Source organism: Scyliorhinus canicula, chromosome 3 (assembly GCF_902713615.1).
Source record: "Scyliorhinus canicula chromosome 3, sScyCan1.1, whole genome shotgun sequence".
Lineage (NCBI taxonomy): Eukaryota > Metazoa > Chordata > Chondrichthyes > Carcharhiniformes > Scyliorhinidae > Scyliorhinus > Scyliorhinus canicula.
The window spans coordinates 175823047-175840190 of NC_052148.1; the positions used below are offsets into that span (position 1 = coordinate 175823047).

At 49.0% G+C, this 17144-nt stretch overlaps 1 protein-coding gene across 1 annotated transcript in view; it reads left to right on the plus strand.

The window, feature by feature from the left end:
* The window catches only part of antxr2a (ANTXR cell adhesion molecule 2a), a 281083-nt gene that overhangs the window by 129592 nt on the left and 134347 nt on the right, over positions 1-17144 (plus strand). The window contains exons 12-14 of the mRNA XM_038791794.1: positions 3956-4051; positions 7629-7670; positions 11703-11804. Coding sequence (XP_038647722.1) covers positions 3956-4051; positions 7629-7670; positions 11703-11804 — 240 coding nt within the window. The remainder of the gene's footprint in view (positions 1-3955; positions 4052-7628; positions 7671-11702; positions 11805-17144) is intronic.

The window sequence follows — 17144 nt, forward strand, 5'->3', positions numbered from 1 at the left end:
GCCCCTGTCAGCGATAGTCTCGGCAGCTCATGTGCTGTTCTCCAGTGGGGTCTACTATGGGTGTTCTTATTGGGTGGGATGTGTGTTATCCCACCAGCAGGATGGCACCTGGTTGTGCAGTGGTGAGGGTCCCGGTGTGCCACCAATCACCTCCATGCTTGCAGGCTTGTGTGGGCAGGCCCTACAGATGGGGGTGAGCGAGGGAAGTGTGCATCTGCTGGGCTTAGCTGCAGTGTGATGTGGGTCTTGGTTGTGACACACAGGTTGTGACAACCTGGCTGGGGGCATGATGGATGGGGTCAGGGGCGCAGTGGACAGGAAGGGCTTCGAGCCAGCTTGGGTTCAGGGGTGGGCTAGCTGATAGTGTCATTGGTGAGGCCTCTGCCCGGAGAGTGGTATGGTGCCAGGGAGGGTGTCAAAGAAGAACAAGGTAGCCTGCCTCAACGACTACCAACCAGTGGCCCTGACGTCTGTTACCATGAAATGCTTTGAGCGGCTAGTCATGAGATGGATCACCGCCAGCCTCCCAGACAGTCTCAATCCATTGCAATTCGCCTACCCCGATGCTATCTGACTGGCTCGACAGTCAACACTCGAACATCTCAGCAACAAGGGCACCTACATCAGACTGCTGTTCATAGACTACAGCTCCACCTTCAACACCATTATACCAACAAGACTAATTATCAAACTCGGCAACCTTGGACTTGACCCCTCCCTGTGCAGCTGGATCCTTGACTTCCTCAGCAACAGACGCAATCTGTCAGGAAGGGTAACAACACCTCCTCCACAATAGTCCTCAACACCAGGGCCCTGCAAGGATGTGTGCTCAGTCCTCTACTGTACTCCCTATACACACACAACTGTGTGGCAAGATTTAACTCCAATTCGACCTATAAGTTTGCAGATGATACGACAGTGGTGAGTTGTATCTCAAACAAAGACGAATCAGTCTACAGAAGGGAGATAGATCACTTGGTTGCATGGTGCACCGAAAATAACCTCTCTCTAAATGTTGGAAAGACCAAGGAACTGATCATCGACTTCAGGAAGTGTAGCACAATTCACATTCCTGTCTGCATCAATGGCTCCGAAGTGGAGATGGTCGATGCTTTAATTTCCTGGAGGTCACCATCACCAACAGTCTGTCCTGGTTCACTCATGTTGATGCAACAGTCAAGAAAGCCCAACAACGTCTCTACTTTCCACGGAAGCTAAAGAAATTTAACATGTCTGCATCGACTCTCACAAACTTCTACAGATGTGCAATAGAGAGCATCCTATCCGGCTACATCACAGCTTGGTATGGTAACTGCTCGGCCCAAGATTGTTAGAGGTCCCTCACACCCAGGCTTTTCTCTCTTCCAGACTCTTCCATCAGGCAGAAGATACAGAAGTCTGAAGACCCGCACATCCAGACATAGGAACAGCTTCTTCCCCACAGCTACTAGATTATTCAACGACTCTCCCTTGGCCTGATCTGTTCCCTGTAAGAACTCTGGGCGGGATTCTCTCAGCCCACGTCAAGCGGAGAATCGATGCCATTGGCGCCGGTGCGCGGCATTGGTCGGGGGCCGCTCTACACGACCCCCCCCCCCCCCCCCCCCCCCCCCCCCCCAGCGATTCTCCACCCGGGATGGGCTGAGTGGCCGTAAAATCAGAGTCCCGCCGGTGCCGTCCACATGTGTCTTACCCGGCGGGACCTCGGCGTGCATGCTTTCGGATGCGACCTGGTGGGGGGAGGAGGGGGTCCGACCCCTGGGGGGGCCTCCACTGTGGCCTGGCCCGCGATCGGGGCCGACCAATCAGTGGGCCGGCCTCTCGGCGGGGGGGGGGCCTCTTTGTCTCCATGTCATCCTCTGTAGCCCTACGCCATGTTGCGCGGGGCCGGCGTGGAGAAGGAAGCCACCGCGCTTGCGCACATGCGCAGACCCGCGGTGCCCAGTTGATGCCAGTATCGGCAGCTGGAGCGGTGTGGGTTGCTCCAGTGCCGTACTGGCCTCCTGAAGGGCTCAGAATTGCTGCTCCTGGGGGCCTGTTGACGCTGTCGTAAAACGCAAAGGCGTTTACGTCGGCGTCTACACTTAGCCTCAGGATCAGAGAATCCCGCCCTCTATTTACAGCACACTATGCTGCTCTTGTTTGGCCCTTGTTCCGCACTATATCGAATCACTATTTGTTGATGTACCATTGTCAATGTACTCTGTCGATTATTCTTTTGTCTATTATGTATGTACTGGGTACATTCCCTTGGCCGCAGAAAAATACTTTTCGCTGTACTTCGGTACATGCGACAATAAATATCAATCAATCAAAGCCTATAGTAATGTGTCCTTTGTTTGGGGTGAGCTCTGCTGTTCCCCTGTTTCCCCTGCAGTGGGGCTGTGTTTCTGATGAGCGCACTGAGGAGTGGCAACACCTGGTGTGTCACTGATTGAGCTTGGCCACACCCATCCAATTGATGGGTCAGCTGGGGTCTGAGGGTTTTCAGAGGGACAGCCTAGGTGGGCTCCCAAATGGCCAGAGGCTGTCTAAACAGTTACAGGACACTGTGAGCATTCAGCAGAATGAGCAGCCAGGGGCCTGTAACTTGTACCAAATGCAATTTTTTAACAGTTGTTAAAACCATACCTTCTCTCTTCCCTCTCAGCTGCCATGGCACCCTGTCCCCTTTTATAAATGCCTGTAGTAAATCGCGCTTGTATGACTTCTGCTTGAGAGGTGTGCAGCATCACAGAGGCACGGAGCATTCTGGGTCCAATGCGCTAAATACATTTAAATGAATGCAAATGCTGGTTTTGCATGTCCCTGCCAGCACGGGCCTTAAACCTTATTTTCACCACCAGGGAGGGACCAGAGCATGGCGCCTGATTTGACGCCGGGCACGGTCCTCGATTTTGGCTGGACGTCCGATTCTCTGTCCAATCACGATTCGTGTTTCTGGTGTTGCAAGGCGGAGAGTCCAGCCCATTAAGTTTACAAAAGTAATTGCTTCTGAAAGGTTAGTAGAACTCTGGGTGGATAGTTCACCTCCAGTTGCCCTATTGACATCCTAAATTGGTGCTCACTCTGTCACATTACAATGTCTGGAGTTTTAAATGTAAGTGCTTCTTAGATTCACTCCTCCCAAATATTGGATGTTTGTCTGATGTTCAAATCACTGTGTGGCTCATAAAGCTTGTGGGATCTCTGACCGTCCCTCACCCCACACCAGAGCCCGTTCCAATCCCCACTTTTGGGACTTACCCAAGGCCTGTTGCTGGTGAGATAGGCAACCAAAGATTGACGTCTCCACTCAAGTAGGTTACCTGCAGAAGCTTGACAAGCATTTGTTTCCAGCCATCCATCGGCCTCATTGTTCTGTGTGTGCTGGTGTCAGGGCCTGCAAACAGATGCAAACTAATTCCTAAGAAGAATGACAAAATTGAGAATGGGCACCGATTAAGGATGTGGCCAGGATGACGACAGATGGACTTTAACATAATCATATGCAACACAGGATAATCTGAATGTAAGAATTAAGACTGGGCCCATTATCTGAATGCAAATACATGTATGGGAGCGGAGCAAAAGGATTTAGTTACATCACAGGTAACAGAATCAGAAGACTAATATTGGTGAGTTCATTATATGAAGTTTAGAATAAAATATATTATGCGTTACACATTGAGAGAAATATTTTAGTGCATTCTTGAATGTTGACATCTTTATCAACTGTTTCTCCATCCTTTTCCTCACCCATAGCATTTTTATCATTTCTCAAGCTTGATTTTCTAAATGTTATGTCTCTGATCATTCCTCTTCTGTCATTCTATTCCAATGTCTCATCCTGTAAAAATAGGTAACTTAAAATCAGCTGGAGTTAGATGCAAAGTAACAAACGAGCAGTGATGTTTGTAAGATATGTTTTGAATTGTATTGTAAAGACATCTCCTGCCTTGTGCTTCCTTTGCAGTCTGATGGGACAGCTGTATTGATTGCCATATTTACCATACTGTTGCTACTGGGAATAGCGTTGCTTTGGTGGTTTTGGCCTCTGTGCTGCATGGTGGTGAGTATGAATAAATGCATTTCAAAGCATTGGGTGTAATTCCAACGCCTTGTTGAGCCCGGAAAACCTCCCGCTAAACAGGGTTCACGTCAAACCCTGAATGGAGCCTGATGCTCCTGACGTGATTTGGTTCACATACTCAAGTTCACATATTTAATGAGTCTTTCAACACATTTTAAATATGCTCAGTCCATTGGGGGCCGCAGTGCCATGGTGCAAGGTTGGCAATGCCAGGGTCAGTTCCATGATGCCAAGGGGCATTGCCAAGCGGTGGGGCCTGAGAGGGGTGCATGGAGGGGGGCTAAGGGGGTCATGGGCCATGAAAGGGGGGGGATTGAGGGAGGATATGGGGGTCCTGAAGGGGACGCATGAGGGGGTGACCCTGAAAGAGGATTTCTTAAAGAGGGTTTTTGGAGTACGGTGGACATGTAGTGACGGAGGCCTATAAAAAGGCCGCACAAATCTCTGAGGAGCTGGTCTTGCCGGCATCTTTAGGTCCCCCTCGGAAAAAATTGCCAAGTGTGGGAAAACTCAGTGAGAATCTTGCCAAGCTGCAAGAAAATGACCACGGAGTGATTTAACTAAATGGGAACGAAGTCCCATAGCGAGTACGTTTAGCCATGTGTTTCCCAGCACTCAGTGGTGAGAAACACAATGCTATAAAATGGCACTGGCATTCGACAGGGGTCTCAGTGAGGAATTCGTGGCTGAGGCCGCACTTTGCCTTGTTTTGTGCACTGAGGAGCTCAGCTCGCGCAGCTCCTCAGGGTAGTGAGAGACCAGGAAGCCATTTTTAAATGGCACGCAAAAATGCCAGCTTAGCACCTTGGCAGTGCCAGCCTGGCAGCACCAGGCTAGCAGTGCCAGGGCTCTTGGGTGCTCAGGTGGCACCAGCAGTGTCAGGGTACCACCCTGCCCAAGGGGCATGTACCGGCGCGGGGGGGTCTCCGATCCCTGGGAGAACCTCCACAAGTGCTATTCTATCTGGTCCCCGTTTGTGGAGACCAGTACTGAATGGCGCTCACTCGAGATCACCAAGGTGAAGGAGATAGATTCCACGCCTCAGGTACCTCAAGAATCTGCACCTTAAAGTTAGACTAGCTGTCTCACTTTAATATGCAGATTTGCTAAAAAGTGATCCCTCCCACAATGGGCTGGATTTACATCACGTCTTGCGAGATTGCGTTAGATCCCGTGTGGCTTGCGAGCTGGATAGATTCCAGGAGCGGGATCTCCTGGCTTCTACCGGCCACGCTGCACTGTGGCGAGCTGCATTTTGGGCACAGCTTGGCTGTATAATCACACCCTCCGTGTGGGTGGATTGCGATGGGAATCTCGCCGGAACAGACTCAATGCTGAACATGTTCTAAAAGATTATAGGAGGAACTTTATGCTGACTTTATATTAATTGTTATACCAGTTGGAGACAAAAGCCAACGTTATACTACATATGTTTCTTTCATGCTTGTCAAAACCATATTCTTCTACATATCTTTGATAGGTTCAATTTCATACAGTTCAAATTACTGCAGTTCTGTCGGTCTACTTTGCTTCAAGCCTTTTGTTTTAAACTCAAATCCAAAAATGTTGTTAACAGCCAGCTTGGGACTTGTCCTGCCAAGATGATTGTCAGGAAACGATGAGCACTCCATCCATTAGTTCACGCCTATTCAGATGTAAGCACACACCCAAAAACTTTACGATTTCCTGATGTGTGGTGTGAAGCAATCCTTGGACAGACAATGAAATTTTTACAACCAAGTTTGACTGCATGAATCTTCGAGTGGCCTGCCTAAAAAAGTGATCGAAGCCAATTCAATCATAAATTTCAAAAGAGAATAGGATCTGCACTTGGAAAGGGAAAAAATATATAAGGCCAAGCAGAAAGAGCAGTGCAGTGGGGTGATTAATATAATTATAATAATTGAATAATGCAGGTACATTTCAGGGGACTAAAATGAAGAGAAAGGAACAGAAGTCAAAGGGATTAGCTGAAGTAATGAGTTCTTGGCAAAGACTAGTCGATTGAATGGCCAATAGCAACTCTGTGAATTATTAGGCGATTTAAGGCAGACGTGGCTAGATCGTTGTCTGTTTCAGCTTGTAGCAGCAACCTACAGTGAATACAACCTTGAGTGAATAACTAAACAGAGTTTGTAAGGGGGGAGTGGGAGTGGATAAAGATAACGCCTTTGGGAAAATTAATGGCAGTCCAGAACAGAATGTTAAACAAGCAGTTTGACTTCAGGAGAGTAAAGCGAGATCGGGAAGAGGTTGAATAGGGTGTTGTTAGGTTACATAAGAAATGTTTTTAAAAATCAAGAGATGCTTTGACTATCATTGGACCAGTGACAGTCGAACCAAGTTGAGGCAAGCTGGAGGTATGGCACGAGAGGAGAATGGCCACCAGTCATAACAAAGGTTGCATAGAGGTCAGGAAGGGATAAAGCACCACACAGGAAGGGATAAAGCACCACAGTTAGAGTCACAGGAATGTTTATAGCTTTGGTTAGGCTGTTTTGCTGCTTTGGGAAGGAAAAGAAAATCTTGAATTGCAAGACCAGTTGTCCTGAGAGAGGAAAAGAATATTGGAGATGGAGCAAAGCAGGCAGCATTGAGAGGGGTTGAGAGTATGTTTTGTGGAAGGGGTGAAATACTTGTTTTGAAAGAAGGGCACAGTATCCAATCAGAGGGGAGGCATTTCATGAGATGCTTATGTTATTTTTATATTTGTAGCCAAACGTATTAAAATAAGTTGAACTTGATAGGTTTGAATTTTGTAGGCCTGCATCACGAGATGCACAAATTGTCCTTGTGGCTAGTGTGTGGGTTACCCAAACATATTCCACATGTCAAAGATTCTTGAAAATCATCATTAATATTACACAGACTTATTCGAGGTCCAATAGGTATTCCAGCCGAACTCCTCATGAAAAGGTTTCCTCTCGGTAGCATGGTGGTTAGCATCAATGCTTCACAGCTCCAGTGGTCCCAGGTTCGATTCCCGGCTGGGTCACTGTCTGTGTGGAGTCTGCACGTCCTCCCCGTGTGTGCGTGGGTTTCCTCCGGGTGCTCCGGTTTCCTCCCACAGTCCAAAGATGTGCGGGTTAGGTGGATTGGCCATGCTAAATTGCCCGTAGTGTAAGGTTAATGGGGGGATTGTTGGGTTACGGGTATACGGGTTACGTGGGTTTAAGTAGGGCGATCATTGCTCGGCACAACATCGAGGGCCGAAGGGCCGGTTCTGTGCTGTACTGTTCTATGTTCTATGTTCTGCAGTAGTAACGTCTATTCAATTAATTGTCAAATAAATAGACGTGTCTCAGAGCATCTGCCAACAGGTTAATTCTATCTGAGAGACTTGGGTGCTAACGTGCTACTAATTAATGGTCACTGGAGAAGACATACCAGTTGACAAGCTGAGAACAAATATTAATAGGTGACCAAAAGAAAAAACCTCAGTTGTGAATCTGATTGAACGTTAACAAGTAGCCAAGGTGGAATATTTCAGCGAGATCGTTGGCATTATTGCTGTTGCACAAGTAATTAATTTGGTTTGTTTTTGATTTGATTTCAGGTCATAAAAGATCCTCCCCCTCCTCCACCCCCTCGAAAAGAGGTATGTGAATGTTCTGCTGTGTTAAAGTGCCGTTAATGAAGAAAAGTGCAAATATTAAAGGAGCAACATTGTTTTCTAGTTTTGTCTGAAATTTATCTTATAAATCGTAACCACAAAGGAGGGCCTTCAGGTGACATCCTGAGGCTATCCCAACAGCGTGCGGAATACTCACCGATGATGCCGTTTTGGAGGGGGCGGAGCATCCGAAAACAGGCGTCAAAAAGGATTCTCCGCCCGATTGTCGAATACAATTTCGGCGTCGGCAAGCAAAAAATCCCGCCCCTAGTTTGTCACTCTGCAATCAGGTTTCTTTTTTTTAAAAATAATTTTTATTGAAATTTTTGAAAAATGTATAACAACAGAACAATAATAGTAACAATAATAAGCACCCCCCAGACCCATAACAACGCATATAACGAACCCCTCCACCCACCCCCCCCAAACCCAATGAACAACAAAATAAATTAAAAATAAATTAAATTAACATAAACAATGCCCCCCTGGAACCCCCCCCCACTTCCCCCCCCTCTCCCCCGGGTTGCTGCTGCTGCTGACCTAGTTCCCTATCATTGAGCCAGAAAGTCGAGGACAGGCTGCCACCGCCTAAAGAACCTTTGTACCGACCCCCTCAGGGCGAATTTGACCTTTTCCAGCTTAATGAATCCCGCCATGTCATTGATCCAGGTCTCCACGCTTGGTGGTCTTGCAATCAGGTTTCTAATCCCGTCACAGTACCAATGCTGTCACAAATGATATCCTGTGGGAGCTGTGTTGCACCCGGTGACACATCCTGCTATTCTGGGACAAAAGCGAGAGAGCCCCTAAATGGGTTTGGCGCCAGACACTGACCAGAAACTACACTGTTCTCACCTACATCCTTTAAAACTCTGGGATGGAAACCGTCTAGTCCTGAGGACCTGTCCTTCTTTAATGTCCTTAATTTCTCCATTACTATTATTTTGCTTACATTAATTTTCTCAATTCCTAGCCCTAATTCAATAATAATTTCTTTGGGATGTCTGATGTGCTGACCCCTTCCTCTACTCAAGAGATTTACAAGGATGTTTCCCGGTATGGATGGCATTGGCTATGAGGAGAGGGTTGAATAAACTTGGTTTGTTTTCACTGGAACGAAGGAGGTTGAGGGGCATAGACAGAGTGGATAGTCAGAGACTTTTTCGCAGGGTAGAGGGGTCAATTACTAGGGGGCATAGGTTTAAGCTGCGAGGGGCAAGGTTAGAGGAGATGTATAAGGTAAGTTTTTTACACGGTAGCACAGGCAGCACGGTAGCACAAGCGAATAGCACTGTGGCTTCACAGCGCCAGGGTCCCAGGTTCGATTCCCCGCTGGGTCACTGTATGTGCGGAGTCTGCACGTTCTCCCCATGTCTGTTTGGGTTTCCTCCGGGTGCTCTGGTTTCCTCCCACAGACCAAAGACGAGCAGGTTAGGTGGATTGTAAATGCTAAATTGCCCTTAGTGTCGAAAAAGGTTAGGAGGGGTCATTGGGTTATGGCGATAGGGTGGAAGTGAGGGCTTAAGTGGGTCGGTGCAGATTCGATGGGCCGAATGGCCTCCTTCTGCACTGTAGGTTCTATGTACACAGAGGGTAGTGGGTGCCTGGAACCCGCTGCCGGAGGAGGTGGTGAAAGCAGGGACGATAGTGACATTTAAAGTGCATCTTGACAAATTCATGAATAGGATGGGAATAGAGGGATATGAACCCGAAAGTGTAGAAGATTTTAGTTTAGACGGGCAGCATGGTCGGCGCAGGTTTGGAGGGCTGAAGGGCCTGTTCCTGTGCTGTACTTTTCTTTGTTCTTCTTTGTTTGTACTGTACTTACTGTTACAAAGTAGTTATCAAGTGTGCGTGCTATTTCCTTCCTATCATTGGCAACATTAGCATTTATATGTCTTCAAGGGGCTAACATTGCTCCTTTTTCTAAGATAATTGTAATTGTTAACTCTAACTGAAACTGGCCCAGTATTATACCTAATATGCCATGCCCCCATTATTCTAGGATATAGTGTTGCATAAAACAATCCTGGACACACTCATGAAATTCTCAATCTTCTGAAGTGTGCTCGTCTACTTATCTTGATCTATATGCAAGTTCAAACCCAGAATAAAATCACACTTGCTTTGCCGATCGCTTGTCTCATCTCAGAAATTCGACAAGCTACCACTTCACACCTTCCGCTAGGAAGCATATACACGGCTCCCACTGCACTCCATCCATCCATATAGTCTACATTTTTTGCTTGCCTCTCATTATATCCTCTCGTATCATTGGAATTATTTAATGCTAAATCATTAGGGCTACTCCTTCCCCTCTACTATTTTCTCTCTATTTCCGGTAGACTTAACAACCTGGTGTGTTTAGTTCTCATCCCTGACGATTTTGCAGCCATGTCTCAAAATGGCTGCCATGTCACACCTTGTAAATTGTATTTTCACCTGCAATTCACTCAATTTTCCCTTCATACTCCATACATTTGTATAAAAGAATACTAATTTGGGTCGCACACTAATGTCCCCTTCTGCTCTCTTATCTTACCATCTCCTATTTCTCTCTTCCTAATTGATTTACTTTGCTTCTTTGTTTTCTTTTAATTGTTTGCCGAAAGAGCAATTTCTCACTTTCTTCCCCTTTGCTGTTTTGCAAACTATTACCTATACTGCTTTTATCACCTGAAGCCTCCCTCTCCCAAAGTATTTGTTTAAAGTTCTTGTGACCGTTCATTCTTTCCAAAAACAATATTACTGCTCATGTCCCATGAGATTGAATTCCTCTTTTCCATACCACTCCTTAAGCCATGCATTTGCCTCCCTGATCTGCATACACCTAAACCAATTCATATGTTGTTTAAGGAATAATCTAACCATTATGACTCTTGAGGCCTTGTCCTTTTAGTTTAGCTCTTAGTCCCTGGCACTCTCAGAACTGGACCTCATGCCTACTCTTCCCTATGTTGTTGGTCACAACGTGGACCACAATAACTGTGTCCTTTTGATCCCTGTCATATTTCCCTTCAGGCCTGTTTGTGATCCTGTTTTGATTCATGAAAAAAAATTCTGAGGCATTTTTGTACTAAAAATTAAAAAGAATAAAAATAAAATTGCAAAGTTGCCTTTTTGACATAGACTAAGATATTTTGTCAAATGCAAATTACTGCGGATGCTGGAATCTGAAACAAAAACAGAAAATACTGGAGAATCTCAGCAGGTCTGGTAGCATCTGTGGAGAGAAAAGGGAGCTAATGTTTCAAGTCTGGATGACTCTTTGTCAAAGCTGAAGAGAACTGGAAATAGGGTCAGATTTATACTGTTGTGGGGTGGGGGGGGGGTGCACGTGGAGCAATGGGGCTGGATAGAGGGTCAGCGATAGATGGAGATTGGGGACAGAAAGACAAAGGGAATTTAAATGGGAGGTGATTAAGGCTAGGTAGGCTGCTGATTGTGACATATTAAGAGATGAGAATCTGTTAATTGCAGTACAAAACTAAGCAATGTGTCAAAGATACTTCAATGGCCAATTCAGATTTATTGGGAATAATTTTCACTTTTGGGCATGAGTGGAAAAACTGCCAATTGCAGATCAACCGCCTGATTATTTACCTAATCAATTATACTTCCTGGGCTGAATTCTCCGTCGACGGGAATCTCCGTTTTGCCGGCAGTCCAGTGGTTTCCAGATGGTATGGGGCTGCCCCACAATGGGAAACCCCCATTGACCAGCTGGTGAAACGGAGAACCCCGAAGGCATGCTGGTGCGGTGGGACGGAGAAACCCGCCATCTATTAAATTCAGTGGAGAGAAAAATAGAGTAGGATGTATACTGATAGCCAGTCTGCTACTGCCCATTTTTCTACTGATGCCCAAAGTGAAAACTTAACTTAATTTCCCTTTCAGAGTTTTTAAATGCTCAGTTGCATGTTCAGTACTGGGCTGAAGGAAACTTATTATATATTTATGCATACTGTTATTTTTACAAGTTAAATAATTTGTCAAAATAATCCATTTAATGTACAGGAACCTGAACCTGAACCAGAACCAATAGCAAAATCGAAGTGGCCCACAGTTGATGCGTCATACTATGGTGGCAGAGGTGTTGGTGGCATTAAAAGAATGGAGGTATATTATTAAATGTATTCCCTATTACTTTACTATTTAGTTGAATTGAAGAATTTAACGGTGCAATCTACCGGCCTGGTCATGCCCGACTCGGTGATGTGACAAGGCTGTTAAATCTTGTGAGGAGCTTCACGTGAGATTTACGCCTCGTGAGATCTTAATGAGATCTCGCGAGGCGTCGCGATCTGGATCCTGTCCATTTAGGTGCAGGATGCAGACTTACATATTCAAGTGAGCAGTTAGTTTCACGTGAATATGTCTGCCCCGAGCTACTGAAGGCCTGGGATCGAATGGCCCCACCTCGGGAGACCCTGGCGTCGATTAGCACTGGTTTCCCCAAATGTGGACCAGTCCAGGGTGCCTAGGTGGCACTGGCAGGCTGGAATAGGCACTGCCAGGGTGCCAGGCTGTCAGTACCAAGGTGCCCATGTGACAGGTTGCCCATGCCAGGGATCTGGCCGGGGGGTGCCCTGCCCATATGAGGTGGGGTGTTGGGGGCTGAAGGACCCCTTAATTGGTCAATTGGGACTTTGGAGGGTCCGGAGGCCACGGTGAGGGGGTGGAGAGCTGAGCCAAAGTGAATCCTCGGTGGGGCGTTCCTCGCCAAGGCCCAAAAGAAGCAAAGTCAAGTTTAGTCGTGGGATCGTTCACGGTGCTGCAAGCGCTGACAAGCATCCCACTAAACATGCCCAAAATGATACCTTTTTTTCCCCATCAAATCCCGCCCTAGATCTCAAATCTGAGAAGGGAATCTGAAGGTTAAATTGATATTAGTGGGGTGAAATTCTGGAGATGCCTTGGACCCGATGGGGGGCGGTTTGAAGTGAAACTTCCACCAGCCACTGCCAGTATCCTTGTTCTCATCAGAAATTCTGTAATTTTTTTTGCTTCCTATGGTTCGATCCTCTGAGCCCAACTGCAGCAGGAAGCTTGGTGTGCAGGGGCACTTCATTCGGCGGAGGCCAAAATTCAGTTTCCCGAAAGTAGGATGGACTTTTGCATTCCAGCTAGGCCGAGCTTCCTGATGAACAGTGTCAAGAAGCCCTTTTGCAGGCATTTGCATGTCATGCATGGTTAGTAAAAGGCCAGTGCACCAGAATTAAGTGGCCTCTCCAAATTAAGTTCTCTGCCAATGATAAATTAGAACCATCATATTTATGACTTCAGAGAAGAGGTGTGCGCCTGACAGAGTTCTTCCTGGTCTTAAGTAAATAGCCACTGCTTTTATCTTCTTGGGGATCAGCCTCTTGATTGAGATCGGGTGGTAGGTCAAGCTGCACAAGGGTTGGTTAAGGGACACAGGCTAAGGAGGAAATGATGGAGTTGAGGGTGGACAGGGGAGGCAGGCTATGTGGGGAAGGGTGTCTGGAAAGAAGGAAGCCAGATTGCCTGGGTTGGGAAAATTAGGATGTAGGGCTGTGGAAAGGAGGGAATGGATTTGCATGTTGAGTGTGGGGGTCCTGTGGTTCAGGTGAAGAACATGGTTTCCGGGCAAGGATTGTGGGAGAGAGATGGTCCTAAAGGTGGAGATGGTGACTTCCTACTCGCCCCACTGTAATATTCGCCGTGCTCCTCACATGTGCACGTGTAATGATCTGAACAGTGCAAGATTGCACGTGTCCAGCCACCCTTACCCTGAGCGGAAGTCACTCTCGTTTTCTTCCCTACATCCAACTTATACTCCAGAGCAAAAGATAACCCCCGAAATATTAAATTCTTCTCGTTTGTGCCACCTCTATCCAGATAACGTATCTGTAATATGCCAGGGAAATCCTTTTCCATTAATTACATTAATCACACTATGGCAGCATGGTGGCACAGTGTGTTGCACTGCTACCTTACAGCGCCAGGGACCCAGGTTCAATTCCAGTCTTGGGTGACTGTTTGTGTGGAGTTTGCACTTTCTCCCTGTGTCCGCATGGATTTCCTCTGTGTGCTCCGGTTTCCTACCACAGTCCAACGATGTGTGGGTTGGGTGGATTGGCCATGCTAAATTGCCACTTAGTGTCTACCTCACCCACAATGCATCTGTACAACATGACGAAGGGATATTCTCCCTAATTTCAGCAAGGTTCCATGAAGTGCAAGTGGAATGTAACAACGAAAGTCTTTATAAAATCTTTCCTTCAAATTGGCACTTTGCAAGTAGAGAAGAGTTGCAATCTCCATTATCCATTCGTAGTGAGAGGGTGCCATGGTGGCGCAGTGATTAGCACTACTGCCTCACGGCACGAAGGTCCCAGTATCGATCCCGGCCCCGGGTCACTGTCTGTGTGGAGTTTGCACTTTCTCCCTGTGCTTGTGTGGGTTTCGCCCCACAACCCAAAGACATGCAGGGTAGGTGTATTGGCCACGCTAAATTGCCCCTTAAGTGGAAAAAAAAATTGGGTACTCTAAATTTATTTAAAATAAAATCCATTCCTAGTGAGCAAGAGGGCAAATTTTGAAAGTTACCATTTCACAGTCAGAGGTCAGCTCCAAGTGCAAGTACCTTGGGCGGTACTCTCTGTCCAGCAACGCCCGAAACGCGATTGGACCAAGAATTGGACGTTAGCCGGAAATCATGACCGGCACCGGGCACCCAACGCGATGTGGTTTATCAGGGCTGGGAGGTAACAGAAGGGGCGGTGACCAGAGGATGAGACGTGGGTTCAGGGTGACCACCCTCTTCCTGCCCTACACCCCCCGCGACTGGGTTGCCCAGGCATGGACCGCCACTGCTGTAGATTGCAAGGCAGCCATCTTGCCACACATCCCACTGACTAACCACCATAACCTGTAGTTGCGCAGTGTGTCACCAGCCGTATGGGTGCCCCACTCCACCACCCTGCATTACACCTCCCCCAACCCCACAACTGGACACCACCCGCTGGCAAGGCATCATGTGGCCCACCCAAGAGGGCGTACCCACAGTAGGGGAGCAGGGGGACAGTAACTGAGTAGAGGGACAGTGCGACACATTTGTCAGATCATGGTGCACCTGGCACCATGAGGATATGGGGAAGGACACCTGCTCCTGCTGGCCGTCAAGGTGACGGTCGCCCCGAACCTTTATGCAATGGGGTCCTTCCAGACGCCAAGTGGGACCTGTCTAGGATCTCACAGACCTCGCTGCCCAGGTGCATCTGCGCCATCACGGAGCCCTGTTTGCCCGGTCGACGCAATACATCAGCTTGAATATGGACCGAGCCTACTAGGATGCCCGGGCAGGGGGTTCGCCGCCATCACCGGGATGCCCCAGGTCCAGGGGGTGATCGACAGGATGCGTGTCCCCTATAAGCATCGGACCATGACAGGCCGGCCTTGACAAACTGAAAGGAGTTCCACTCGATGTACGTGCAGCTGATATGTGACCACGAGTGCACATCATGCACGTTTGCCCCCGATACCCGGGCAGTGTGCACGACACCTTCATCCTGGCACACTCGACGATTCCTGACGCCTTCGAGGTGCACCCCCGGGTGAGGGGTTGGCGCTTGGGTGGCAAGGATATCCGCTGCGGTCGTGTCTGATGACACTGATCCAGTGGCCAAAGACCGATGTGGAGACTTGCTATGATGTCCATGCAGCAATCAGGGGCATGGTCGAGCGGTGCATCGTGAAGGTACGGTTCAGGTGCCTGGACCATTCTGGAGGGCCCCTCCGCTATAGCGCTCGGAGAATCTCCCACATTCTGGTGGCCTGCTGTGTTCTCCACAACATCGCGCAATAGAGGGATGACATGCTGGCAAAGGAGGATGAAAGGCAGGCCTCGTCCGAAGAGGAGGGTGCAGAGGATGGCATGGATGGGTCGGGCATGGGGCCTGGGTAGGCACAGAAGGCTGCTCAACGTGTGTGCCAGAGCCAGCACGCACGGGACGCTCTGATCGCCTCCAGGTCCACTGACGAGGGTGCCTGGCTGACGGCATGAACATCCCACCGATGAACTCTGGTGCTCCACTTTGTTTTACCACGTCTGGCTCGTGCACTGTCCATCTAGGTGAGCCTTGTACGCGAGCTGGCCATTCCATCACACAGTCCCATGCAACCCTTGGAGTGGCGGTGGTGGGGGGTGGGAGATTGGGGGTGTGGGGCGGTACCCGGGCGATGTCCGGGGTCTGACCTGGGGGCCACCGACCCGTGACCACCTCCACCTTCTGCACATCTCTGTCCTCACACTACACTTGGGTGGATCCCCATGGGCTATATCAGGAGTGAAGGCGGCCTGCTGCGAATGTCATCCTGTGATCTGGGTCCTCTTTGGCAGCCGTCCTCTGGAGTGACCGGGCCTGAATTGGCCCAGCAGTTGCTCTGGTGTCCCATGTAGGATGGTGCCAATCTGTTCTGTTGGCTGCCCATCGGATGCACTAGAGACGGGGGGGGGGGGGGGGGGGGGCAGTGTTGTCCAAGCTGCTATTGTGTTACGGCATCTCCCCAGGGGCCCAATCACTTCCTCTTGCCTTGGGGTGACCCATGGCCCCTGGATTACTCCATGGAACGGAGGGATGACCGGAGCGACCTCCTGTGGCTCACCCGCCTCCTGCCGCTGCCAGTCCTGGTGGCCCTGTGCTGGTGGAGCACAGGGACTAGGCCACCTCTCTCAGTGACTGTGCCACCTCCCTCCGGCACTGGCTCAGGTCAACCAGTGCCCGGGCAGTGCCGGTGATGCCCTCAGCCATGACCTGTTCTGACTGGGCCACGCTTTGGAATGCCAAAGCAATGTCCAGGTGGCCCTGGTATATAGCTGCCTGCAACAGAGCAGCCCTGTCCCTTGGCCACCGCCCACACAGAGTGCCCAGGCCTTGGACATCTTGACCCATGACTGATACCTTTGCCCCAAGGCCTCCGCGTGCGGTGCGGTGTTGGCCTGGGTGGCAAGCATTGTCGACACCTCTTCCTGCCCCTGCAGGCAGTTGGACTTCTCCAACTGCACCTGCAGGCGCTGGATGGTTGCTGACACCCCCACATGTAGTCCCCAGCTCTGTGTCTGCATATCCATTATCGATGGGACCGCCCTTTCCTGAATCCTGGGACCCGTCTGGATGGCAGCTCATCCCTGGGGACGCCCTCTAACCGTCCACCCCCTTGGTGGTCCCTACCTCCCCCTTATGTACCACAGCACATGTGTGGTGCACGCCAGATAGTGCCCCAGAAGCCTCTTCACTAATATGCCCAACTGAGGTGAATGTCTCTGTGATGGTGGAGAGTGTTGGAGACAGCTGTGATGTGAAGTCAGGCTGGCATTTGGGGGCTCGCGTTGCCTCCTCGTCGCTGGATTCTGCTTGGGGTTGGGATCGGGGGAGGGGGACCGCCTTGTCACCAGGTGATCCTGCACCACACAGGACAGGACGCAAGATTGGA